This window comes from Penicillium cataractarum (genome assembly GCF_028827025.1).
Source record: "Penicillium cataractarum strain IBT 29864 chromosome Unknown utg000004l, whole genome shotgun sequence".
Classification (NCBI taxonomy): Eukaryota; Fungi; Ascomycota; class Eurotiomycetes; order Eurotiales; family Aspergillaceae; genus Penicillium; species Penicillium cataractarum.
This window is the reverse complement of record NW_026622740.1, coordinates 509,314-534,816: the sequence shown is the minus strand read 5'-3', so window position 1 is coordinate 534,816 and position 25,503 is coordinate 509,314. Positions and strand designations below refer to the sequence as shown.

The following is a 25,503-nucleotide window of genomic DNA, read 5'->3' as shown; positions in this document are numbered from 1 at the left end:
TTGAGAACTGGAGTCTAGACTGGACATAGTCGATACGATAGGTACTCTAGTCAGCTAAGCCATTGATAACTCCACAAGGCTAGCCCCAAGGCAAAAGAAAGAATGGAAAACTAGCTTAGTATAACCAGACTAGGTTAGACTGAATAGTTGAGCCATGTGTATCGGGGCCAGAACGATCATTCCCATCGGGTATATCTGACAGGAACTGGATTGTCCGCACTCCGTTTCCGGTCTAGTGGGACGTTAGAAGAGCTCAGCGATGTGCCAGTGACCAATCGATCCATTGGAGCCGATGCAGGACCCGTTAGTATCCTCCCCCTCCCGTTAGTGAACTATTTAGTGTGGTCAACTACCGTAGCGTAATGTAAAGTAGGACTTGGGCCCTCTCCAGGTGGAGTTGTAGTAGTGCAAGGGTTTCGGAGGCTAGTGACGATCCGGCGTCCTGCATGGAGTTGGCGTCCTTGCGTGGCGTCATCAGGTTCTCAGGTTCTCAAGTTCTCAGGTCTTTGGGCAGGGATTATTTGCCTTGGGCTGGTTGGGAAGTAGTTGGGATGGGTGTTATTCATCTAGGAGTATCCATAGTATACAAGTATAGGTCGTATACAGTTAGGATAGACTATATACTTCGCAGAACTCCCACTGCATAGCTGTACGTGCTTAGCTCTCTAAATCTAAATACGAATGCTAATACGACAGAGTCGTCTGACTCCTCACGAACCCCCTTGCAGTGTCCGTGCACAAACGACGGGGTCGCCGATCGCTGGAGTTGAGGCTTGGCTAATCCCCAGCTTTATCCAAAAGGGAGTGTACACCGTACTGTAACTAAGTTAGTTAGATAAGTCATTGACTCGTTCACTTCTGGCAGGTTATCTTTTCCCTTTTCCCCCTCGCGTGGTTTGCCAGGCACGGCTTTTTCTTCTGTTTTGCATCTGCAGGATGAAAGCATAAATCCTGCCTGGAATTTAATTTCTTTTATCATACCGGAGATTCGCATCTTCCTTATATTTAGTATACTTTCTCCCCCCATTGGGCCTCGAGTCCTGCTAACGGTCTTCTTTTTGTCGACCCTCGTTTCTTTGTCTGCCCAATTCCTTCACTCTACACCTCTTTCTCCCCTCTTCACCTCTTCACCACGGCATCCTACATCCTGCATCCTTCTTATCCTTCACACCGAGTTCGACCATCCGACTCATTTTTGAGTCCTCATCTACCAACATTCCGACAACCACCTGGAACTCTCAATCTCAATGCTCTCCCCCAATTATCCCCACGCTCGTTCCCCGCCTCCAGTCCGACCCTCACGGTCGCTGGAAGGCCTCGAGCGAGTCATTCCACCAACACCCACTTCTCCATACACCACCTCCTCAATCACTATGGGCTACTCCTCCACAACTCTCTACAAGCCTCATTTCTCACCTACCCGCTCCGACCTCTTCCTCAACAAGCCACTCCCCGCAAGACCCCTCCCGGACGCCCCGCCCGACTACGAGTACTCCGCCATGTGGAGCGACTCGAGCGACGACGAAAGCGACACCGACAGCGAACTCACCGTCGACAGCTTCACGGTCGGCGACCCCAGTGAACCACGTAACTCGACAGAGAGCTACCCTATCTTCGTCAGCTCGGGCTCCGATGATTACGGCGATTTGGTCGATCACCCGGCCCCCGCAGATCAAAGACCAGACCCAGAACGCGTTAGTTTGGGTTTGACTCCGCTCCGCTCTCCATCTCCACCGACTATCGCCGAGGAAAGTCGTTCGCGCACGGACGAGGTCGAATCCCTGGTCGAGTCGGTGAATGCGAGCGATCAGGAGAGTGAATACGAGTCCGCTAATAATTCCACTACCGAGAGGTCCGATGCTCAGTATGGTCGCTTGTCACAGTGGTCGCAGAATCGCACTGGGACCAATCATTATTTCCGTGAGAAGAAGTGGGATTTCTTCCCGGAGTTGGCGACTCCGTCCGCTATGCAGGCTGGTGGGGGGAGGACGAGTCCAGATTTGGCTTCGCGCAGTGGGAAATCTCGCAAGAAGGATGGTCGATTGAACGTCTCTAATAAGAGTCGCCGGTGGCATTCACTTGATCGGGCGGGGTTGGGATTGGCATATGGTGTGCGTCATTCAATTAAGACGTACGTTCATCGTACGTGGTCTCGCGACTCGACCGATGCCAAAGCCAAGGAGGCCCCGCGGCCGTCAACCGCCCCGGTCGAACAGCTCGAGGCAGCTCTCGCCTTCCACCGTCCGGAGGATATCATGGTCGCTCCCCATTCCGATATCAACGTTCAACTTCGCTCCTTCTCCATCTCGACTGCCTCTACAGCTAGCGAAATGCCCCCCAGCCCGGCTAGCCCACACAGTGCCCGCTCCTTCCAGCCCCGTCAAAAACAACTAGCCGTGCCCATGTCCAATTATCAAAAGTATGGACCCGCCATCTGGGAATCTCCCAAGAAGTCCAAGAAGAAGGCTTCGCAGAACCAGATATATCTCGGCACACGTTCCAACCCTACTTCGCCGACCGTGGGACAGTTCTCAATTGCGAATCCCACGCCACCACTCTCTCCACCATTGAAGCTGCAATTGCAGAATGGATCGCGGGAGGCAGTTCGTGTCATCCAGGGCGGCAGAAGCCAGGTTCTCTTGAAGCTGGACGGGGCGAAGAAGAAAATATCTGAGTCGAAGGATGAGCGACGGCGAGAACAGTTGAAGGCTCAGATTAAATTGATCGGGCCGGTGAATCCGCATACGTATATGCAAGACAATCCTTGGGTTTGATTACTTCTTGGTTTCTTTGTTTGGCCTCTTGCTATCTTTCTTTATGCGTTGTAATACTTGGTGGCTTTGGAGTGCACCTTTTATGATTTTGATGACCGCTCATTTGGAGTTCTTGTTTCCTTGGTTTGGATCTACTGCACACTCTGCGTCTGCTTTTTCATACTTCAGCGTTGCGATACTCGGGTTCTTCAAGCATTTTTGGATGGATTGGACATGGATTGGGAATTCTTGATTAGCATCTTTTGCGGGCGTTTGATTAGCCATCTGGACCGTTGGAATTGGTCTACGGCTTTACTTGGATTGGATCCACCACATACTTTTCTTATGTCTTTTTTCAATCTATTTTTTCCAGTCTGGAATCTGCTGCTTTGATATTCAGCAAGAATTGACACAATCTCCTCCTCGTTCATCAATTATTTCGTAAAGAACTTGACCTCCCCTGACCAGCCATCCTTGCCCTGCGTCGCACGGCTACATAGACATACAAACGACATGCATCAATGCTATCTACATTGCATACTTGTATGGTCCTTCAAACCCTACGGTTTGCCAGTTGCGTCTCACAATTACACACTCAACTGCATATACATCAACCAGAACCTCCGATCCAATCGCGGAACAAACGCAATCCACCCATCCCTTGTCCAGCCATTGAAGCCACCAGATTGAGTGGACAAAGACCTCTCGTCATACCCTATCCTTGTAACACTCAACGAAGTAATCGCCCTCTCCATAATACACACCCAGTCTCCCACTATGAAAATAGCGGTGTCTCCTCCTGCGCTGTCCGTGCTGTCCTACCACCCCCCAACCCCATGAATAAAAACAGCTAACCAATTAACAAATTCCCCAACCATGCACTGTAAATCCCATTTAAACCCTCCCGTCACCGACATTTCACCCCCTCCACCTTTAGCTTCCGCCTACGCGTCGCATTGACACATCCCCCCACTGTCGAGCCCTTATCTCGCATCCGCACTATCGATTTCGTGCATATCGTGCCGACGACCCGGCATCGCCGTTGACCTATCATCGAAGCGTATGCTCACACAGATTATTCGATGGATTTACCGAGTAAAATGGCTACAATTCCTACAGAATTACCGAGCGAACCAATCACGGATAATGACCAGCCTTCGGCTTATACTACCACTTCTACCGGTAGCATCGCTAATTCAGCTCCCCCAATGGCCATCCCGCCAGAACCGTTCCTAATAGATCTCTTTTGCAATTTGATCGAAGATCCAGCCGTAATTTTGATAAGGGAATGGTGTGTTGAAGGAGGTGTTGTTGGGTCGTGGAGTATTGCGGAGTTTTTGAGGGATGTTTGTCTGGTTAGTCGGTGTATTTGGTTGGAATTGGGTGTTGAGGAGAGAAGAAGACTGAAGACAGAGGGGGAGGATGTCTTTTTTGCGGTTGTTTCGGGGGGTTGTTATGCGTTTGCGGTTTTGGTGGTGGCTATTTATGGGATTGGGGGTGTTATTGTTCCTATATGTAAGTTTATTCTTTATTTATTGTATAGGAGCAGAATTCAAAGGTGTGGATTGTCAATTGAAGTGGAAAGACTCGTACTAATCTTCTATCCTAACCCTTCTATAGCACCTCGCGTCCACCCCGAAGAAGCAAAATATTTTCTCGAAACATGCAATGCCTCACTCATCTGCGCTGTTCCGAGTACTGCAAACCGAGTCCAAAATATAATCAAAGCCATGAACACCAATATTCCTATTTTCACTTATACACCACACAAAGCAGACACCAGCCCCTCCGATATCAAATTCTACCTCTCAGATTCACCACCCCCCCCCCCCACAGTTCCACCAAAGGATTCGCCCTCCTCTATACATCCGGAACAACCTGTCCTCCAAAAGGCGTCTTCCACGACCGCAGCAGCACGACTGGCGGCTTTCTAACCTGTTTCCCCAAACCATCTACCTTATCCAGCGGAAATGTCTATCTACATCATATGCCCGTGCACTGGGCCGGCGGGTTTATGACATTTTTCTCGGGGATACTATCCAAAGCATGCGTTGAATTTTGCAGCGATATTTTTAGTTCGACGTGGTTTTTGAAGAGATTAGTGGATGAAGACTGTCCTCCAGTTACGTCTTTGCATTTACCTCCTCCCCTGTTGAATGGGGTTGCATCCGAGCTTGCGGATTTGGAAAATAGGGATCCGGAACTTTATGGTAATGTGTTGAGGGGCATTAGACAGTTGAAAGTCCTGGCTTCGGGGGGCTCGACTGTTGCGCCTAAGCAGAGGCTTGTGTGGCAGGCTTTGTTTGGAAAACCGCTGTTTGTTGGGTATGGGATGAGTGAGAGCTTTGGGGTTGTGGCGTATACGGATTATGGGAAGAGGGGGGCGTATCCGATGGTAAGTGCTTCTATTCACTTCTATACCATGCCCGAGGTGTTGTATTTGTTTGATTAGTCTTTGATTGGCGTTTGACCTGACTATCGGTAGGATTCCGTTGGACTGCGCATGCCGAATGTTAATATGAAAATTGACAACCATGGCGAGATTTGTATCAAGTCGCCTGTTCTGTTTAAAAGGTAAGTTCTTAGCCTTCGATTATATCAAGTGTCTAGGACGGAAATGTGCTAATTCTTGATGATTAGATACATATCCCCTAATCCAGATGCTACGAAAAACGCCTTTGATGCGGAGGGTTTCTTTCGAACTGGTGATCTTGGAAGAATCGAAGATGACATCGTATACCTCCTCGGACGAGCGTCTCAAGATGGTATTTCATATTCAATTACTTTGATAAATCTACGATACCCTCTGTGAAATGACTAACGCAGCTCAAATAGTTATCCGATACTATTTATGGAGAATATATGCGTCCGAGGTCGAAAACGCGCTGTCGCAGATCGACGATGTTGCCCATGCAATTGTGCTCGGCGTCAAAGACTCGGGTTGTGGAAAGCGTGTCGCTGCGGTAGTGGTATATCGGCAACCATATCAAGAACGAAGGCTAGGCCTTGCAGAGCTACGACACAGACTTTCGACGGAGTGCAGTCTCCAGGCATTCAAATTCCCTACTCTATTGAAGGTCGTTAGTAGTTTCGGTGAGATTCCAGTTACTGAGGCTGGGAAACCGATCAAAGATAAGATTCGAGAAGTTTATTTTAGTGAGATGGCGATTGGGAGTGGTGAAGTGGAAGTCTGGACATCGGAACCGAGAGAAAGTGTTGTTGGGGCTAGACCGTTTGACTGGGATGGGCTGCAACGCTGATGGGCTTTTATGGTCATGAGTACTTTAGCTTCTATGAATCACTTAGGTTCCCACTATCTACGGCAAACTACGATAAGCTACCAGTCTCTTGAATAATTCAAGGATTATTACTTGAAAATAGGTAAAAATTGCTAAATTATGGAGAGACTATACATGCAAAACCAACTCGCTATGCTGTGCCAAGAACGCTGAAATACATAGAACACTTTTCCTCACCAAAATCCGCTCGTAACCTCCTGCAGCCAAGGCTAAACCCCTTTAAACTTCCCATGATGTGCCCTCACAACAGGTGACCAAGGAAAGTGACCCAAGGGAACGTTGAAAAAGCCATTGCTCTTATCAAAGATACCAGCAAATGCGTTATACCACGCTGCAAAAGCTGCCAACAAGCCAAAGTACCCTCCAACCCTCTGCACAGAGGTAGCGACCTGACCTTGATCGCACTGCATATTGGCAATTCCAAGGAGAAGATAGTTCATATCGAGGAAGAAGAACAGTAGGAACATTGCCAAGCTGGACTTGAGTGTACAAAGGAGCATCATCGTGGTGAATATGAACCATGCCTAGGAATAGGAGACTACGTGTTAATTTGGAGGCTACAAGATGATGTACGTTACAATTGAAATTGGACTTACCAATAGGAAAAGGCCCATGAGAATCTCTTTCTGGCAGACTGTGTCAGAAGCAGCGATAATCTTGGTTCCCTCTAGGTCTGAAATGACCCCGAAGGTGATCCAGTAGGCACCGTAGGAGCAGAAGGAGGTAGCGCTAAAGGTGTTTCCCAAAGCCATTTCCCTAGTACAGATCATTATTAGTATAAACGGCAACACCATTGAAATCATAAATGTCTTTTGACATACCACATGCCAGCAAGTAACTGGACAGTACCGCCATAGATCAAAGCAGAGCCAACATTCTCCGCAGCAGTCGTCAAACCGAGGTGTACATTCATGATATTCGACATGAACGACGTGAGCGCAAACGCACACAGACCCAAGGGAGCAGGATTCGCAAACTTGCGCACTTCAGGAATGGAATGAATCTCTTCTGGCTTTGGGATTGGGGGTCGCCCGACTGGTGTGCCGGGTGAAACGAGGGCATATTCATGCCCGGATTGTGAGCCAACGGGTGTAGGACTTTGTGAGTCTACTGCTGGGTGACTACAGATCTTGGCCTCGGCCTGAGCCTGCTTGATCTCCATTGTCTCGATGAATTGATCCATTGATGCTTGCTTCTTGGCTGTTGTCAGGGGTTGTTGGATCGAACTGCGTGGATCGAGCCCGCCAGGAGGCCAGGCCGCCTGTGAAAAGGAAATAAGTGTGGCTTCTATCAGTACTCCTGGGCCTGGGACATTCTGGGTAAATATCTCTCTCCAAATAAGACCGAATACACAGACCTGGTCATCTGCAAGAAAAAAAAACTAGGAAACCGGTTCGCCACCTTACCGCACAGAGACTGGACTAGACAAGAGGAACACGGCGAGGGCCGATATATCGTCATGTGCACATCCCAGCTAGCACGTTTGACCAGTCAAGGAGCTTCTTTCCCGCTAGTGACTCATGGAAATTGAACAATTGGGTCCTTTCAGGGGACTCGGGGATCGGGATTGGGCCCGGAAAACTGGGATCACGGGTAGGGCCGCAATCCAGGAGAACTCTATCGCGTCAATTGGAAGGGTTATTGGTCATAGCAGAGGGCTAGAACTATATAGAAAGGATTCTTCAAGTACGGTACATGAGTAGCGTACAAGATCTTGTGATCTTGCTTTTTTCTTGCTGCGTGTCATGATCAATTTGAAGGTTTTTGTGAAATCGTGTTTTATTTACTCTCATGGAGATTTTCATTCTCGTGGCTTTTCCCCAGACGGGGTAGTAAAGTGGAAACTAACAGAAAGCCATAAACTAATGGGGTGCGCCGAACCGGTGGTTCAAAGGCTGAATTACCTTCTCTAACGTAATGATATGAACTTCCATATTCTCCATTCTCCACACTGCGAGAAAGACTAAACGGCCATTGTCTCTAGCAACGCATATAGGACAGCAACTCCCTTGAGCATGTCATAACATAAATAGATTCAATCCCCAAATAACAGCTAAAACAAATATTCGGCGAGTAGATGTCATCAAGTAATTGCGTGTGTTGTAGTCTGCGTGTCCGGAGGCCGGCGTTCCCCGCAAAAACGAGCGTTGACCCACAACCGACAACCCGTTTGGGATATTCCACCCTAACGCGCGAATTTTTGCACGCTAGAGTAGTGCAGGCTATTTGCAGGGGGTGTTCAAGGCACTGCCACTTTTCCACTACCGATATCCTTTAACAATTGATCATTCGTCACGGCGAAATGATTTTATCGGCGTTGGGAGCTTTGGACACCGGCGATGCGGTTAACCTCGGCATCAATTCGTGTGGATAGCAGGGAGGGTTGACATTGGGGTTCGAGTATCCACATTTTCTTTGAGAAGACACGTCTGAGTCTAGGCCCGTTGAATCGAGTGATCGTCTACTTGCAAAGCGAGATGACAGTTAGAGGAAACGCGGACATCAATGAAACTAGATTCCTTGTTCCTCTTCTCGCTGCACGAAGCTTGGGAGAGATATTCTGGCGACAATCCTCATCTACAAGCATGAACTTTGCCCTCTAAACAGACCAAAATCCTTTACAGTAAAACGTAGCCTCTCAGTCATGCAGGTCTCCTATTATCTAGCGCTGATGCTCGGGCTAGAATCGGCAATTTTGATACGCCTCTTCGAAAGTCTGATCCTCCCGAACTGAGATCTTGCAAATAAGCTTGGCATAACCCTTAGCTTGGGCTGCGAGATCAGGTAGCACCACATTATATGCAGAAACGAGGGTCATTCAGTCTAGAATCAGGTCGGCGTTCATCATTCCCCACTTTCGGATTTGGATGGGTCGACCTAAAGACTCGGGGAGGTCAATGTTATGACCCAGACTCTGCAAAGCATCCAACATTGATCGAATGGCCTTCATTGGCTCCCCATGGGTAGCATAGAACTGGGCATAGGCCAAATGACAGTCTGCAATGCTCAGTCAGGGTACCCGTGAAGCTGGGTGGGTGTATGTTTGCGCCTAGCTGCTGCAGACCTTCTTCACTCGTGGAAGGGTTTGGCGTCAGAAGACCTTCGTGGAGGGCCCACATTTTCTCTCGCGGTTGCGCTTCTTTTAGTTAAAATCTAGCGAGATGTAGTCCTTGCATATGTTGCAACGACACTCGAATCCCCAGCTTCGATGCAAATTTGACGCTCATCTGATTGCTCCGTTGGTTGTATGTAGGATAAAGTGATTTCAGTGTCTGCGTTTAGATCGTTCGATACACGAATGATTATCATATCGCCGTTGAAGCTTCGCCAAGTATTGTTGACACACGAGTGGTTAAATAGAGCTGCCACAGGCTAAAAGCCTAGTGAGTGTCGCTGTACCTCATGTTCTGTGGGTGTGGTGGGATGTTCGGTTGTCGAATATTTCGAGGCAAAGCAGTTGATAGCTACAAGCTGTTGAACCACTGATCTAGCCCAGAAGGTCTATTAACGTATTCGGGTAATCACCATGTTACCAAGAGATGGAAGCCTCTCTCAGGTTAACAAGGGTACTACCATCACGACGTCTTATAATGATGGGACTTTCCGTCTTGCAATCGAGGTGGCCAATGTTTGTTTCTAGGGACGGGTTCTGGCGAAGTTTTTGAGTAATCATTGAAACAAGCTGCGGCTCGTCTGGTATAGTTTCCGTACTGCCACCAAGGCACGCAAAGCCCTTTTCACACAGTAAAAGATCACCCACTTTGACCGGGGCCGTTGTAAATAAGCCATGCCCTCGGCCATCGGTCATTCTGATGGATAAAGGGCCTATAAAGGTGGCATAGTTGAGGTTTGGTACCTGAACATTCAAAGCCGCAGCTTGCATTTTTTGCAAATGGGTGCTCTCCCTTCTCGGCCTCAGTCAGTCTATCTGCCTGTGATAGAGGAACAAATGCACTCACCATTCGGTGGCACGGCTGTATTCGCCCATGTGGAAGTGAACATTCCTAGTCACCTCCAATATGGTATCCTCCGTTACCTTGATAGTCCCTTGAGGACCAAGTCGTACCATTGGATGCGGGAGTAGAGTGACCTTGGCAGAGAAGATAATATGTGAATCTTGAGCACTATCCAGGAAAGCCTACTAATTTTCTTTTAAAAGGTATGTCATATTTCGGAGTTCTACAACATGGCTGGATTGAAAGTACGGACATTATTAGTATGTGAGATTATCTCTGCCCACAGTGATACAATGACCAGTATGGCTAAAATCTTGACTCTATCCTATATTGGACACAATAAACCTAGTCGTTTTGGATGCGAGCTAATGCCTTTCGAGTAAACCCCTTAATATTTGACGTGGATTTAGACCAGATCGGAAATTCACGAGTATCAATACATGACGGTCGATAAATTGGATCTTCCTTGCTGTATAGAGTTGGAGTTCAGTGCTCGTTATTTGATATCGAGATTATCGAAATTAGAACATCAACGCATGGGCAGGTCCCATAGCCGCCAAACTACCCAATTGCCGGACAGTGACCGGCTGATAAGTTGGGCCCTTGTTATTCGTTCGCGGTTCCTCCGGTCTGACCCACTATGCCCCAGAAGAGCCACTTTGAAGTGTTGATTCTGCGGCAAGACTTCCGATGCAAGATAACAGATAGCAAGATAGAAGACACGATAACACAATTCTGTTCTCGAGATGTCTCGCTTCAACGCAAAATAGGACATAGTGCACCGAAGATAGTCACATCTTCCTGACCAAACTTACTCTGGATCAGGGCTGAGGCGATAGTCTTTTCTGGCTGACAGTTGATTGGATCCCAAGCGGGGCGTTTCTGCGGGGAAAGTCCGAGTCCGGGGAGTTTGTGTCGGTAACTTTCTCAACTTCCTCGTCCAACCATCTTTCCTCTACAACTATCGCCTCTTTCAGTGACAGCGTGATACCCCAGATCAGAATTGACCCATGTCCGTCTCGACAGCCTCCAGGAGAGAGCCACCTTATCGGCCCTTTCAATGTGTCATCTGCCAGGCGCGGTTTAGTCGAGGCGAGAACCTCAAACGCCATGCCGCCGTACATAACCGGTCTCAGGACAAGGGATCGCTTACTTGTCCACTATGCCCGGTGACATTTTCTCGCGCGGATCTCAGAAGTCGACATATGAAGAGAAAACACCCAGAACACGAAGACCAACGACAGCCTCCAAAGCGGCCACGGCGTCCGACTGCCAATCAAAGCAGGGAGAGATGGACAGAGCGATCCGACGTTGCAGGTTCATTGTCCCCTGCAGAGAGCGAGGTAGATGGACTATACCACTCCCAGCAAGGAAGCCATGATGAAATGCACTCACCTGGCGATCCGCATGCTATTGACAGGATAGTCCAGAGTGCGAGTCTACTGGAGCGGAATCTACTTTTAGAGACCGCTCTGCTCGGCAACTCCCAACAATTTCATGATCCTCATTTCAGATCTACCACCACCACAACACACAACGAATCCCGACAACCCTCTTTCGCCAATCTCGGCATTCCTCCCGACATCTCCAATGCGTTATTGGTGACCGGTCTGACTCCACCTCAAGAAGAAACATCCTTATCTCCATTTCAAGTTACACGAGGCTGTGATCTGTTCTTTACGCACGTTTCGGCTTTCCTCCCATTTATACATCAATCGACCTTCGACATTTCGCAAGCAGCGCCTGAATTAATTCTCGGCATGCTTTCGCTTGGCTATCAATATGGGGAGGATCCAGATTTGGGAGACAAAGAAGGATCGGGTGCTAGCCTTTCCACGCGCTGCTTCCATCAAGCTCGAACCATGATTGCCTCGGAGGAGGCGAGCACGGAAGACTTTTCATACAACTTAGCTATTGTTCAGTCTTACCTGCTCCTTCAAATCTGTGCCATGATGTACCTTTGTGGTACGGATTCGACGTATGGGCTGAAGATGCATTCCAACATGATTTCTCTGGCCCGGGCCAGCGGCATAATGCAGCCAAGACCCAAAGAACCATCCGCATCTACCGATCTGGACTCATTATGGCGGGAGTTTGTCCGATCCGAGTCTCACAAGCGAACGGTATTTGCTGTTCATCAAATCGATGCACTCTGGTACCAGTTTCTGTCAATTCCTCGCTCAATCTCGCATCTTGAGATCAAACATGACCTGCCCTCTCCCGATGATCACTGGTCGGCTTCGTCCTCTGCCGAATGGGCCCATCGGCGCCTTGTGGCCAACAATTCTGGCGCTCCAGTACAATACGCGGATGCCGTCCGACGCTTTCTGTCCCCGGATTCAGATCTGACCGCTCTTCCTGATTTCGATCCTTACGGTGCGATTAACGTTGCGCAATTCTTGATCTCTAGCGCCCGCGAGATATCAGGCTGGTCCACAATGACGGGTATGCTTAGTATGGAGAGATTTGGATGCTTGAAGAACTCGCTCGTCACCCTCCTGCCGTTCATACATCCTCAAGTCGAACCATCAAGGTCAACACATGCTGCAATGTGTATGGCTACATGGCAGACAGCTATGCTCGAGCTACAGATGTGGTCGCCTTCACATACTGGGGGTATTGTTGGAGGAACGATGGATGCTATGTTGAGCCAATCAACTGCTCTGGCCCCTACGTATGACTTCCTATGCGACGTTGACACTGCCAAAGCTATCGAACCACATGTTCAATGGTTCTTGCAATACCTGGATGAAACAATCATGCCAGACTCTGAAGCTCCATGGATCACAATATATGCGTACAAGGCATTCCTTATTGCCTGGCAGCTTGTCCACGGTGGTGTTTCAGGCGCTATGCAAGTGGTTGGCGTGGCGGATGGAGATGTCGCTGGAGCTGTATCATGGGCAAGAACTATTTTCGAACGCAGAAGCCGGTGGAGACTGGGTCAGATGATTCTTTCGTGTTTGGATGATCTTGAAGCTCATAACGATACCTGAGCTTGTGACACTACGTCTACTGTATTATTACGAATTTAAATCGCTTGAAAGCCCCATTTTTGAAGTGTGCATATGACTATTCTCTCAGGATTCGTTCTCCCCGCAACTCAAAGCTCTGAGGTTTGAGAAATCGATACAACTACAACAAACACCACGCTAGCCTTAGCTCCAAACTAATTTAGTCCCGTTGCCGATAGCAGCCGACGGCGATCCAGTCAGCCTACCTTATAGCTCCGGTGATCCAAGGCTCTTAGTTCACGAGTGGGTCATCTGTGGTTGGAGGACATGGCTCCACCCGTTGGGAGGAGCACCGCCCGACTCAAACCCAGAGGGTTCTCGGGCTCTCCAAGCCTTGGACTGAGCTATACTAAATTTTAGCTTGGCCCTTGTGACGTAAAATCTACTGTGCAATTCACGCAGCCTTTCTCGGGATAGATAATTGTGTCTTGGTGAATTTAAATCGAAAAGCTTGTATAACAAAATAACAAAAAAGGTTACATAACTCCGCCCCGGCAAGTATCCAGATCATTCTCAAAGTTTGGGTCATTTAGACTGGAAGGACAACCTTGACGCCCATGTATTCTCGCTGATGCATGACCTTGCCATCGACAATCGTTTGGTGTGCACCAACACGGTTGTTGACTGTATCTGTGGGGTCTGTGCATGTAGCAATCTGAATCTCTCTCCATTGCTTGTTGGTAGGGACAAGGCGTCCTTCATCAGTGAGCCTCTTGAACTCCTTGTAGACGCCTTGCTCTTCGACACAGCCTTCGCGCTGGATGAGTGGTGATTCTGGATGAGATGTTAGAAAAAGAATCATAGTCACATTAACTGTTTGTCGACTTACCAACGGCTGGCGCCATGCGCATATCACCAAGAGAGCTGTTGAAAAGCACCAGAGATAGGCGCTCCTCATTCAACTGGTCGACTGGAGGCTTGAAGACCCGATGGCGAGTGGCCTTGAAGTGACCACCCGAGACAATCTCCAAAGTATCACCGATGTTGATCACCAGGGCACCGGGCTTGTAAGGGACATAGTACCACTGCTCATCACGGCCCCAAATCTGAAGACATGAGATAGGCACGGAGAAAAGTAGTGTAGTCAATCCGAAGTCGGTGTGACCGTGCATCCGCAGGCCCTTGGATGCCTCTTGAGTCTCCTTCTTGACTGGCCGGAACAGAGCGTGGCGGAAGTAGCCTTCGCCAGTGGGACTACCGTGCGACTGGACGTTATCCCAGAGGTAATCATCTGGCAGCTCGAGGACGCGAGAAAATAGAGTGAGTAGTCGTCGGTTCACGGACTTGGTGAGGTAGTTGGCGAAAGCTTCGATTTCGTCCATGAAGGGATGTAGACAGTTGGGGACGCGGTTCTCGATGTCTTGCCAGTCGGCGGTATACCAGTTGAACTGCTCAATACCATCGGCAGGTCCACGGTGGCGCTAAACATGGAGAATAGTATTGATTAGTATGGAATTAGGACAGCCTGAAAGTGGACAATGCTCTCTTACCTTGAAGCCGTATGGGTGCTTATATCCTGACCATTTACCGCTATCGGGCTCGAAAAGGAGGCGCTGCTTGTCCTCCTCACTGATGTTGTTATATAGGTATTGGGCAAGGGAGAATTGGCGGTGAAGCTATACAAAGCGAATAGTGTTAGCGTTTTGGATATCACTCGTCTGGTATTGACTCTGAATCTTACCTGCTCAAGTGAAACACCATAGTTCTCGAGGAAAAGGAATCCATCATCTCGGATAGCAGTCTTGACCTGTTGAATAAGGTTTTCCACGACAGCAGGGTCCTCGGAATCAAGCAATGAAAGATCAATAGACTTGAGTTGAGCAAAGTTGTGCTTCTCTTGTGTGACTGGAGGAGGAACCCATTCCGGGACAACGGGCTTTCCAGGGAGATCCGTCGAAGGTGGGTTAAAGGGAGCTGCGGGTTCCATATTGTAGTGTGATTGGAATGAAATTTGACAATCTGATCGATCTATGGACAGTCAATTGCCATGGGTATTATATAAGTTGTGTCCAAGTGTGGGCTGACGAGTATTACAAGAGGCCGATAAGCGGTCGCGAATGTGTTGGAGATGGTTGTATCACGTTTCATTAGATCTTGCCATTCGCTTGTACAATCAAGAGGAGCGCCATATTGATCCATTCGGACTTGCTGGCTCGCGGTTAATCATACCGGGTTCTGGGATGCTCCTCTGACGCAAACTTAGTGCTCCAGTTCTTCTGGGCCTGATACCCATTGGGTCAGCTCCTCCCAACTCTCCAGCTGCTCCTCCTATCAAGACAAGATAATATTATCGAACGCATTAGTTGCCAACGTTCATCATTGTAGATTAGTGGATCTAATCTACAGTACTAAATTCGGGGAGGAGCTCCTCCCAGAAGTGGGGCAGACTTGATAACGGCTCGCCATGATAGTTTGGATGTGATAGGAGTACCAAGAGCTCCTCCATTACAAACTCATGGCTTTCATTTGGGATGGGTGGCGGGGTAATGTTATCTGAATGGAAAATTCAGGTGGGGGAGGGGTATATCGACGATTTAAATCGCCATCTTTGGGAAGGAAATCATTTCAACAGATTCATCCTTTCCATCCCATTTCGTGTTTGAACATTCTTGTCAAAACTCACATCTCACACTCAAAATGTCGCGCCAACTTATTTCCAGCGAGAAGTTCCCTCCCAAGCCTCACAACTGTCGGTTTATCTTCCCTGTCCATTTTTGAACCGTCGACTAATTTTAGAATGTTCGTGACTTGCAGCCCCTGCCACCAAGATCCCGGGTCTTGTCTTCTGTGCAGGCCAAACAGCCACCGGAGAGATCAAGCAAGCTACGGTATGTCTGGCCAAGTTCCGATGCAATGAATAACCGGCTAATTCAACTATCGCGTTAAATAGAGGACTGTTCTCCAGAACCTGAAGGAGGTCCTCGAGTTGTCCGGCTCCTCTCTGGAGCAGGTAGTCAAGTACAATGTCTACCTTGCCGACATGAAGGACTTTGCCGCCATGAACGAGGTCTACATTGATTTCTTGCCCAAGCCCATGCCTTCTCGCTCTTGCCTTCAGGCTGTTCCCCCTGGTGAGGGAACCGTCATTGAGATTGAGTGCATTGCTCAGGTTTAAGGAATGACATGTTATGAATAAATAGAATAGAAGCACAAAATTTTCATATGGTTTATTTTAATCAAAGCAAGTTCCGTAAACTTTCGTCCTTCTAGTCAAACTGCCAGTTCTCGTAGAACCAACATTATGTTGATGGAATTTTCCCTCATCTTGGGTCTTATTGATTTAAACAGCCCACCAACATCCATTATGACTTGATAATATCGATTCATGAGATCCAACTGTAATAATCAGGGAAAGGTCCATTTTTATTACTATGAGGACTTTGCATACTGTGAGCTTTCCAAGTCTCAAACCTGGTATCCTTTGCTGTGGAGTTCCTTTCTATCAGAGATATCGAACAACCGCAGGTAACTACCAACTATGTCGCTGATTGATTCTTGACCCTCCCTTCACAGTTGTTCTGAAGGGCAAATCTCTAGTACCAAGGTTAAAATAACCTTCAAGTCAATTTTTACCAGGCCAATTGACTTCGTCTTTTCTACATTAAGAGTGGATCTTTGTTAAAAGCCTTATAAATTGGAAATGTGAATATCGTCAAAGTACATGAATCTCTATAAAGTATTTTCAAAATTGTGACCAACTCATTCCTCATGACCGAGCAACCTCGAGCTCTGCAATATACCAATTTTGAATCGCCTTGGTGTCTCCAGTCATCGAAACCATATCGTACTTCTTCCTTCCTTCCTTGCTTGCAGCTCCGTCATTCGTCATACGGCCACACCACTTGCCATGCTTCTTCGCGGCGGCGATGATCTTATCAATGGCAGCGACGAACTCCGGCTCGTCTCCACGAGCGGGAGTATAGCCAAGCAGGGACTGTGCGAGGTCATTAGGTCCAATGAAAAGCAGATCGACACCGGGAACGGCGGCAATTTCATCCACATTGTCGACACCGGCTTTCGTCTCAATCTGAAGCATAGTGATGATAGTCTCGTTGGCGCTCTTCATGTACTCAGGTGTCGTCAGACCATGACCAATGGCAGGGAAGGCCGAGCCTTGACCACGGACACCCTGAGGCGGGAACTTGGAAGATGCGACGACCTGTCGTGCCTCTTCAGCGTTGTTAATTTGAGGGACCATAATGCCATGGGCTCCGGTATCCAGAGCGCGCTTGAGAATGTCATGAGCGGGTCCACGGATTCGGATAACGGGCGAAACGCCGAGGGAAGCAATTGCAGCCACCGAGTTGTGCATCGCATCATCACCGATATGACCATGTTCCGCATCGACCACAATGCCATCGAGGCCGGTCAAGGAAACGATCTGGGCCATTCTGACGGAAGGGATAGCCATAAAGGTCAAAACTGGGAATTCGCCAGCCTTAAGCTTATTGAGAAGCCTCAGTCGAGGGTTCTCGATCTTAGTCGTTTGAGGAGTGGGATAGCTCATTGCGACAGTCATTTTGGCGTTATTCAAAAGAAGTCAAAAAGATAGAGATAGAGATAGTTCAATTGCCTTGAAGAGATTCTGAGACAAAGATGTAGAATACGCCAACTAATCGAAGAATATCGGCTACTTATCAACGTAAACTTACCTAGAGCACATTCTGGTCTTCAATTTGGTCATTGCTAGACTGGGGATGTCTTCATGCATCATTTGTGTTCCCTCCTCCCTCCAAAGCCCTCCAGATGATAGAAAGGCTCCGCTATACTCCTCCCGTGGGAGGAGCCCCACTCCGCTGGGAGGAGCTCACTCGTTTTTTGCCTCCCAAAGTTCTCGGCTCTCAGACCTCCACTCCGCCCGTTAGCTCCTCCCAACTCCAAAATCCATGCAACCCTCGCCCCATGTACCCCGGATTTCTATCAGACCGTCGGTCGTCTGGGGAAATTGATCTCAATTGGTCCGATAATGCTTATTTATGCGCTCCTCCCTCCGCTTATCTCCAACCTTCATGATGGGTCCACTCTGCGTCGACGAATCAATGAGTCACGATCCTTTGTAAAGAAGGAGTGATCATTAGTCGGCTGATACCTGAGATACCGGGGTCATCAGAAGCACAGGCTCGAGAGATAGAGCTCCGGACTCTTATTATACAGGCCCTCCTTTGAGGGGAGCCCTTTCTGAGTGCACTAGTCGTCAATCACATTGTGAAGACGTGATCAATTCTATTTCTCATCTTTTTTTCTCTATCACAATGGAGGTCAAGAAAGACCCAGCATACACTATTGATGATGATAATCTATCGTCTGCAGAGGGACAATTCGATGTTACCAGCGCTGCATATCGTCGACTGCCTGAATCCCTTCGGGGACTGGGTGAGGATGAGATTGCCAGGCTGAACAAGAAGATTGTCCGAAAGATCGATCTCCTCGTCCTTCCTACCATCGGTATTCTCTATATTCTCAACTACATCGACCGGCAGAACCTTGCCTCTGCAAAACTTCAGGGAATCACCGACGACCTGAACATGACAACCGAACAGTTTGCGACAGCCGTTAGTATCCTGTTCGTGGGCTATCTGCCTTTCCAGATTCCCAGCAACCTGCTCATCACGAAGATCTCTCGCCCTGGAATGTATATATGTGCTGCCGTGGCACTCTGGGGCTGCATCTCTGCTGCAACAGCTGCTGTCCAGAGCTATGGTCAACTTCTCGCCGTCCGAGCCATTCTTGGAGCAGCCGAAGCCGTCTTCTTCCCCGGTGCTATCTATTATCTCTCTGCCTGGTACACAAAGGTCGAGCTCGGCAAGCGAATTGCTGGCTTGTATATTGCACAGCAAGTGGGCAATGCCTTTGGCGGCCTCTTCGCTGCTGCTATCTTACAGCTCGACGGTGTGCATGGTATCCGCGGCTGGCGATGGCTTTTCATCATTGAAGGCAGCGCTACGGTTGGAATCGGTGTCATCTGTGCTTGTATCATGCCAGAGTTCCCTCACAACAGTCGCATCCTCTCTTCAGAACAGCGTGCCCTCGCTGTATGGCGTATCGAATCCGAAGCTGGTGCAGCTGAGGGAACTGAAAAGGAGAGTGTGCTTCGAGGCTTTGCCAAAGCCTTGTCCGACCCCAAGCTGATTCTCCTGATTCTCTGCAACATGCTTTCCCAAGTCCAGGGGTCCATTGCCAACTATTTCCCTACCTTGGTGGCCTCTTTGAACTTCTCCCACACTATCAGTCTGCTTTTGACCGCACCACCATACATCCTCGCCGGTGCCGTCTATTATGTGATCATGTACTACTCCGATCGCAAGAACACCGTCTACCCACTCATCCTGATGTGCATTGCCATATCAGTCGCCATGTACATCATCTCGATGACCACACTGAACGTGGGTGCACGATACTTCTCAATGGTCATCCTACCATTTGCCTCTGTGGGGCCTCAGCTTCTTCTATACAAGACCATCAACCTTCATCTTGCACGTCCCATCTCCAAACGTGCGGCTGCCTCTGCCTTGGTCAACGCCATTGGAGGTACATCGAACATCTGGGCATCGTATCTGTACTATTCGTCGCCGCATTTCTATGCGGCGTTCGGGGCTCTCATGGCCTCTGCGCTGTTGCTCGGCGTGACTATCACTGCCTATCGCTGGCTGGTCCTGCGTGAGAACAGGCGATTGGATTCTGGCGATCCTGATGAGATTGCAAAGGCTATCAAGGGCGGTGTTACCGAGGAGATGGTGCAACTCAATTGGCGATATGAAATGTACTAAGGTGGTTTGGAATTGGACAGGAAGTAGTCTACGTATGGGATTCTCGTGTACCTAAACGCCAAGATCTTTTGGTTGGTGAAATTTTTACCGAGTATTCAATCAAAGATAACCCTCATCTCGTTTCATATACTTCATGTGGAATCAATACATACTACTAGGTGGTGGTGGTTTCATTTGGACGGGGCGGTCGCCTACCTAATACCATCCGATGGATGTCCCGCAGAGGATATATACCTAGCGAAGCAAGGATATATATATATGCTTAACTGAGGTGACCAGACTTCCTAGGTTCGATAAGGTACCTATTGAGCTTGACAAAGTGCGAAAGCCTTCAAATTATTTGGACATGGTTTGAATTATTTAAACGCTGCCCCAAATTTGTAGAAATTTACCTTCGACTGCCTCATCTTCCAGTGATGTAAAGAGGACAAATTCCGAGTCATCTTGACTCACCTCCGACCGCGCGTGAAGCGGGTCCGTGCATCTCCACTTGCCCGTTGTGGATATCAGAAGGCGACTGTTTAAGACGCGAACAATTCCCTTGGAGCTGGAGAGGCAAGCAAATATCATCACCATCAAACATGCTGGAAAACGATAGCATTGACATCCTGGGCAACAGTCCCTTTCTGCACAGGTTATACACCCAACTGTGCATTATCTTCGCCGCATCCGAGCCATCATCGGAAATTACCGACACCCTAAGAGATGGACTTGACAGACTCGCAGAAGGGTTTCCATGGCTTGCTGGAGAAGTCATCAATGAAGGCGCCAGTGAAGGGGTCACAGGTACTTACAGAATTGTACCCTCAAACGAAAAGATCCCCTTGGTTGTGAAGGACCTTCGTGGTGACGAGTCTGCCCCGATCCTGGAGAGTCTTCGACAGTCAAATTACCCATTCACTATGCTCGACGAGAAAATTATTGCTCCATGTTTGACTCTCAATCTCCCTGGAAATACAATTGGGTTAGCTGCAACATCTGCGCCCGTCCTTGCCGTACAGGCGACCTTCATCACTGGCGGCCTCATGCTCACGATAGTGGGTCAGCACAATGTCATGGATATGACGGGACAAGGACACATCATCGACCTGCTCTCCAAGGCTTGTCACAATCAGGCATTCACAGCCGAGGAGCTTTCCATTGGAAATATGGATAGGAGCAAGACTATCACCCTTCTGGACGAACCATTTGACCCTGCCGTGGAGCTCAAGCATCAGTTGGTGAAGCCTCCATCGCCTGACAAGAAGACTAGCGACACCACAACTCCACCGCCGTCTTCATGGGCCTACGTCGCCTTCTCAGAAGACTCGCTAGAGGCTCTCAAAACACAAGCAACCCAGACCAAAGATTCGTCAAGGGCTTTCGTCTCGACCGATGACGCGGTGTGCGCTTTCATTTGGAAATGCACAGCTCGGGCACGTCTGCACCGTCTCGACTCCGGTACTGAATCTGCCTTTGCACGAGCAGTTGATGTTCGCCAACGTATGGGGATCCCTAGCACTTATTTAGGCATGTTCCAAAATATGGCATACAGCAAAGGCAACCTGCAACATCTCGCCGAGCAACCACTGGGAGCAATTGCGTCTCAGCTTCGCCGAAAGCTGGATCCTAAAGTGGTCGACTTGGCCTACAACACCCGCGCTCTCGCTACATTCCAATCCCGATCAGCAGACAAGACGAAAACTTCTGCTACAGCATGCGTGGATACTTCATCTGGTATTATGTTGAGCTCCTGGGCTAAGATCAACACCTTTGGGCTCGATTTTAATTTGGGGCTTGGCAAACCGGAGGCTGTTCGCCGGCCAGCATTTGTTCCGTTCGAGTCTCTGATGTATATTATGCCTAAATCGCCGAATGGAGAGATGGCGGTTGGAATCTGTCTTAGAGATGAAGATTGGGAGAGGTTAAAGGCGGACGAGGAGTGGGCGAAGTATGCTACTTATGTGGGCTGATCATATTAGTCCTTTCATGTATGACGAATAGACATGTTCGATCGAAAACATAGAAATCTTGATATATGTAAATAGTGGTTGTTTCTGAACATTGTATATCATTTGATCGAGTATAGTTTGTCCCCCGCCGATCGTAACTGGACGCGGGGTGAGGTCATCTTCTCCGCATCCAGCCATCTTCTGTGCATAAGCCATCCTTTCCTCCATTCCTCCCTCCTTCCTTCCTCCAATTCGCTGCTCTACCTACCTACATCTTAGCTCTATCTTTGTACAGTCTTTCGCTTTAAAACACTCACTTGTATTGCCATTTTACACACTCTCCTAAATCCCAAAACTAACGCCATCACAATCATGGGTGGAGAAGCTCCGCATCTTGCCCCCACCCCAGCCTCGCGATCGCTGCCACGACTAGCCGAGCGGCCGGTTGGCCAGCGCATCACCAAGATCTATACTGATAGGCTTCGCCAGATCACAGCACATGGTCAATATGAAGGCCAGAATCTCGTTGCGAAATACTACGAAGCAGTCATTTCCGACAGCGACCATGTCAAGCTGTCGGTCTACTCGGTGCCAAACCTCGAACGCCCGACCTTCAAGGAAGCTACCTCCAATGAATTCAGACCGACTCACGTCGGCGAGTCATTCGGTCCAAGCTGGTCGACACATTGGTTCCGCATTCAGCTCACGGTTCCCTCTGACTTGCTGAAGAAGGAGCGCCTGGAGTTCCACTGGGATGCTAATAACGAAGGCTTGGTGTGGACCGAGGACGGACACCCTTTGCAGGGATTGACCGGTGGCGGAGAGCGAACTGAATGGATCATCCCGGACGCCTGGCGTGATGGGAAGCAGCATACGTTCTATATCGAAATGGCCTGCAATGGCATGTTCGGTAACGCCCCCGGCGGCGATTCGATCCAGCCACCGAGACCGGACAAGTACTACCAGCTCAGCAAAGCGCAAATCGTGGCGGTAAATCTGCAAGCGCGGGCACTGTACTACGATTTCTGGATTATTGGCGATGCCGCTCGAGAGTTCCCTGGTGACTCGTGGGAGGCTCACGAGGCTAACATGGTGGGCAATGCTATGATAGACGCTTTCATTGCGGGCGATGGAAGTCAAGAGTCTATCATAGAGGCACGGAAAATCGCGCAGAAGTACCTCGGCGAAAAGGTAGACTCCGCGGATGTCTACGCACCCGACACAGATCCGTTTGTCTATGCGATCGGCCATTGCCACATTGATACTTGCTGGCTCTGGCCTTGGGCGGAGACCAAGCGCAAGGTTGCAAGATCGTGGTCAAATCAGTGCGATCTGATGGAGCGGTACCCCGAGCATCGCTTCACCGTGTCCCAGGCCCAGCAGTTCAAATGGCTCAAGCAATACTACCCGTCTGTATTTGACCGAGTGAAGCGATGGGTTCGAAAGGGCAATTTCCAGCCTATCGGTGGTAGCTGGGTCGAGCATGATACCAACATGCCCAGTGGCGAGTCACTTGTCCGCCAGTTCATCTATGGACAACGATTCTTTGAAAGCCACTTTGGCAAACGAGTCAATACTTTCTGGCTGCCCGACACGTTCGGATATTCGACGCAGATTCCACAGATCTGCCGACTTGCCGGGATGAACCGCTTCTTCACTCAGAAACTGAGTTGGAATAACATCAACAACTTCCCGCATACAACCTTTCAATGGGTTGCACTCGATGGTAGCCAAGTGTTGTGCCACATGCCCCCCTCGGAGACGTATACGGCCGAGGCCCATTTCGGCGATGTCAAGCGCAGTATCACTCAGCACAAGTCAATGGACAAAGACAAATCATCCTTGCTCGTCTTTGGCAAAGGAGATGGTGGCGGTGGCCCGACCTTCGAGCATCTAGAGAAGTTGCGCCGATGCCGAGGCATCAGTGATAAGATCGGCCTTCTCCCCAAGGTCAAGATGGGCGAATCGGTTGACGATTTCTTCGAAAGGTTGGAAGCAAAAGCTGCCAACGGTACCGAGTTCGCGACCTGGTATGGCGAGCTGTACTTTGAGCTGCACCGCGGCACCTACACGACTCAGGCCAACAATAAGCGCAACAATCGCAAGTCAGAATTCCTTCTGCGTGAGATTGAGCTTCTGGCTACACTGGCTACCCTTCGTGGCTCGGACAAGAGCTACAAGTACCCTAAGGAGCAGATCGATGAAATGTGGGAGGGAACCCTTCTCTGCCAATTCCATGATTGCCTACCCGGTAGCTCCATTGAGATGTGCTACGATGACTCCGACAAGCTGTACGCTGGAATTTTCCAGACGGGTCAGAAGCTGCGCAAGGACGCCCTTGCAGCGTTGGGAGTCAGTGGAAGCACTGGCCTCGTGGCTCTGAATACTTTGCCTTGGCCTCGTTCAGAAGTTGTGAAGATTCCCGCACCCTTGGTTGCTTCCGATGGATCTAAGTATGCTCTGGTTGATGGCTCGACTGGCGTTATTGCATGCCAGCCAGTTGATTTCAAGGCCACCACTAGAGTCACCGTATCTGAAATCGAGCCTGGTGTATTCCGGCTGCAGAATGGCAAACTCAAGATCGACGTCCAAGACGGCGTTATCATCTCTTTGTTCGATGTCGATGCCCAAAGAGAGGTCATCCCCAAGGGTGGCAAGGCGGGTCAGCTGGTCATCTTCGACGACAAGCCTCTATACTGGCAAGCCTGGGATGTGGAGGTATTCCACCTGGAATCGCGAAAGGAGCTTCCCGTCAGCAAGACGTTCATTGCAGAAGACGATCAGAACCGAGCCAGTGTCGTTACAAAGACGAGAATTAGTGAGAAGAGTTGGGTGAAAACCACCATCAGCCTTTCTGCATCTGTCTCTTCCGAGCCTTCCATCGTCGAATTCGAGAGCGAAGTCGAGTGGCATGAGACCATGAAGTTCCTCAAGGTTGAATTCCCAGTTGATGTGACGAACACTGAGGCGTCTTACGAAACCCAATATGGTATTGTCCGACGCCCGACTCACTATAACACAAGGTACGTTTTGAATCCCGTATTAACTTCTTGTTATATCCTCTAACATGCTCTCCCAGCTGGGACATGGCCAAGTTCGAGGTCTGCTGCCACAAATGGGCCGATCTCTCTGAGCACGGATACGGTGTCTCGATTCTCAACGACTCCAAGTATGGTTTCGCTACATGCGGCAACTTGATGCGCCTCTCGCTGCTCCGTGCTCCCAAAGCCCCAGACGCCCATGCCGATATGGGCCGCCACCACATCCGCTACGCCATTCTTCCCCACTCAGGTAATCTTGATGCCCGCACTGTCCGTGCCGGCTATAACTTCAACCATCCGCTGGCCATCGAGCAGGGCAGCTCCCAGGTTTCTAAGTACAACGCTGCCTTCAAGGCGGTTTCCATTCAGGGCGGTTCGTCCATCGTCTTGGATGCTGTCAAGCGTGGTGAGGATGACGAGGACGTCTCTACGGGTGGCATTCCCGCTCGCCCTGGCAAGAGTGTCATTCTACGCGTCTACGAGTCCCTCGGTGGAAAGGCCCGTGCCTCTATTCACAGCTCGTTGCCTGTCAAGCGTGTCTGGAAGTGCAACGTCCTTGAAGATGACGAAGAGGAATTGGAGATCCAGAAGACCAAAGAGGGATCCCTCACAGTGGATATCGAGGTACGAGCGTTTGAGATTGCTACCTATCGGCTCCAGCTATAAGCTTTTTCAGCCCGTTGGTTTATTCTGGGGTATCATGTTGCTAGCACTCAGCGGTCAGTCTTTATTATGGAAATGC

General features: G+C 49.3%; 11 protein-coding genes across 11 annotated transcripts; 8 read left to right on the top strand and 3 right to left on the bottom strand.

Moving 5' to 3' along the window:
* Positions 1-1,247: 1,247 nt before the first annotated feature.
* On the top strand, positions 1,248-2,774 carry N7496_004716 (uncharacterized protein; the record flags this gene model as incomplete). Its single annotated transcript, XM_056697645.1, has 1 exon — positions 1,248-2,774. One exon carries the CDS (start codon positions 1,248-1,250, stop codon positions 2,772-2,774), a length of 1,527 nt encoding a protein of 508 aa, XP_056556170.1.
* Positions 2,775-3,835: 1,061 nt separating this feature from the next.
* N7496_004715 (uncharacterized protein) lies at positions 3,836-4,687 on the top strand (the record flags this gene model as incomplete). Its single annotated transcript, XM_056697644.1, has 2 exons — positions 3,836-4,268; positions 4,374-4,687. 2 exons carry the CDS (start codon positions 3,836-3,838, stop codon positions 4,685-4,687), a joined length of 747 nt encoding a protein of 248 aa, XP_056556169.1.
* Positions 4,688-4,740: 53 nt separating this feature from the next.
* Positions 4,741-6,013, top strand: N7496_004714 (class I adenylate-forming enzyme family protein; the record flags this gene model as incomplete). The annotated part of the gene is made up of 4 exons (XM_056697643.1): positions 4,741-5,148; positions 5,239-5,327; positions 5,394-5,518; positions 5,589-6,013. The coding sequence occupies 4 exons, from the start codon at positions 4,741-4,743 to the stop codon at positions 6,011-6,013; spliced, it is 1,047 nt and encodes a 348-aa protein (XP_056556168.1).
* A 248-nt stretch (positions 6,014-6,261) lies between these two features.
* N7496_004713 (acetate uptake transporter family protein) lies at positions 6,262-7,235 on the bottom strand (the record flags this gene model as incomplete). Its single annotated transcript, XM_056697642.1, has 3 exons — positions 6,262-6,576; positions 6,649-6,808; positions 6,874-7,235. The coding sequence occupies 3 exons, from the start codon at positions 7,233-7,235 to the stop codon at positions 6,262-6,264; spliced, it is 837 nt and encodes a 278-aa protein (XP_056556167.1).
* A 3,783-nt stretch (positions 7,236-11,018) lies between these two features.
* Positions 11,019-13,004, top strand: N7496_004712 (uncharacterized protein; the record flags this gene model as incomplete). The annotated part of the gene is made up of 1 exon (XM_056697641.1): positions 11,019-13,004. One exon carries the CDS (start codon positions 11,019-11,021, stop codon positions 13,002-13,004), a length of 1,986 nt encoding a protein of 661 aa, XP_056556166.1.
* Positions 13,005-13,551: 547 nt separating this feature from the next.
* Positions 13,552-14,949, bottom strand: N7496_004711 (gibberellin 3-beta hydroxylase; the record flags this gene model as incomplete). Its single annotated transcript, XM_056697640.1, has 4 exons — positions 13,552-13,796; positions 13,852-14,443; positions 14,513-14,638; positions 14,704-14,949. 4 exons carry the CDS (start codon positions 14,947-14,949, stop codon positions 13,552-13,554), a joined length of 1,209 nt encoding a protein of 402 aa, XP_056556165.1.
* Positions 14,950-15,659: 710 nt separating this feature from the next.
* On the top strand, positions 15,660-16,137 carry N7496_004710 (RidA family protein; the record flags this gene model as incomplete). The annotated part of the gene is made up of 3 exons (XM_056697639.1): positions 15,660-15,711; positions 15,777-15,850; positions 15,913-16,137. 3 exons carry the CDS (start codon positions 15,660-15,662, stop codon positions 16,135-16,137), a joined length of 351 nt encoding a protein of 116 aa, XP_056556164.1.
* A 591-nt stretch (positions 16,138-16,728) lies between these two features.
* N7496_004709 (HpcH/HpaI aldolase family protein) lies at positions 16,729-17,541 on the bottom strand (the record flags this gene model as incomplete). Its single annotated transcript, XM_056697638.1, has 1 exon — positions 16,729-17,541. One exon carries the CDS (start codon positions 17,539-17,541, stop codon positions 16,729-16,731), a length of 813 nt encoding a protein of 270 aa, XP_056556163.1.
* Positions 17,542-18,274: 733 nt separating this feature from the next.
* N7496_004708 (uncharacterized protein) lies at positions 18,275-19,789 on the top strand (the record flags this gene model as incomplete). The annotated part of the gene is made up of 1 exon (XM_056697637.1): positions 18,275-19,789. The coding sequence occupies one exon, from the start codon at positions 18,275-18,277 to the stop codon at positions 19,787-19,789; it is 1,515 nt and encodes a 504-aa protein (XP_056556162.1).
* Positions 19,790-20,370: 581 nt separating this feature from the next.
* On the top strand, positions 20,371-21,741 carry N7496_004707 (uncharacterized protein; the record flags this gene model as incomplete). The annotated part of the gene is made up of 1 exon (XM_056697636.1): positions 20,371-21,741. One exon carries the CDS (start codon positions 20,371-20,373, stop codon positions 21,739-21,741), a length of 1,371 nt encoding a protein of 456 aa, XP_056556161.1.
* A 351-nt stretch (positions 21,742-22,092) lies between these two features.
* Positions 22,093-25,427, top strand: ams1 (alpha-mannosidase; the record flags this gene model as incomplete). The annotated part of the gene is made up of 2 exons (XM_056697635.1): positions 22,093-24,743; positions 24,800-25,427. The coding sequence occupies 2 exons, from the start codon at positions 22,093-22,095 to the stop codon at positions 25,425-25,427; spliced, it is 3,279 nt and encodes a 1,092-aa protein (XP_056556160.1).
* Between the last annotated feature and the right edge of the window lie 76 nt (positions 25,428-25,503).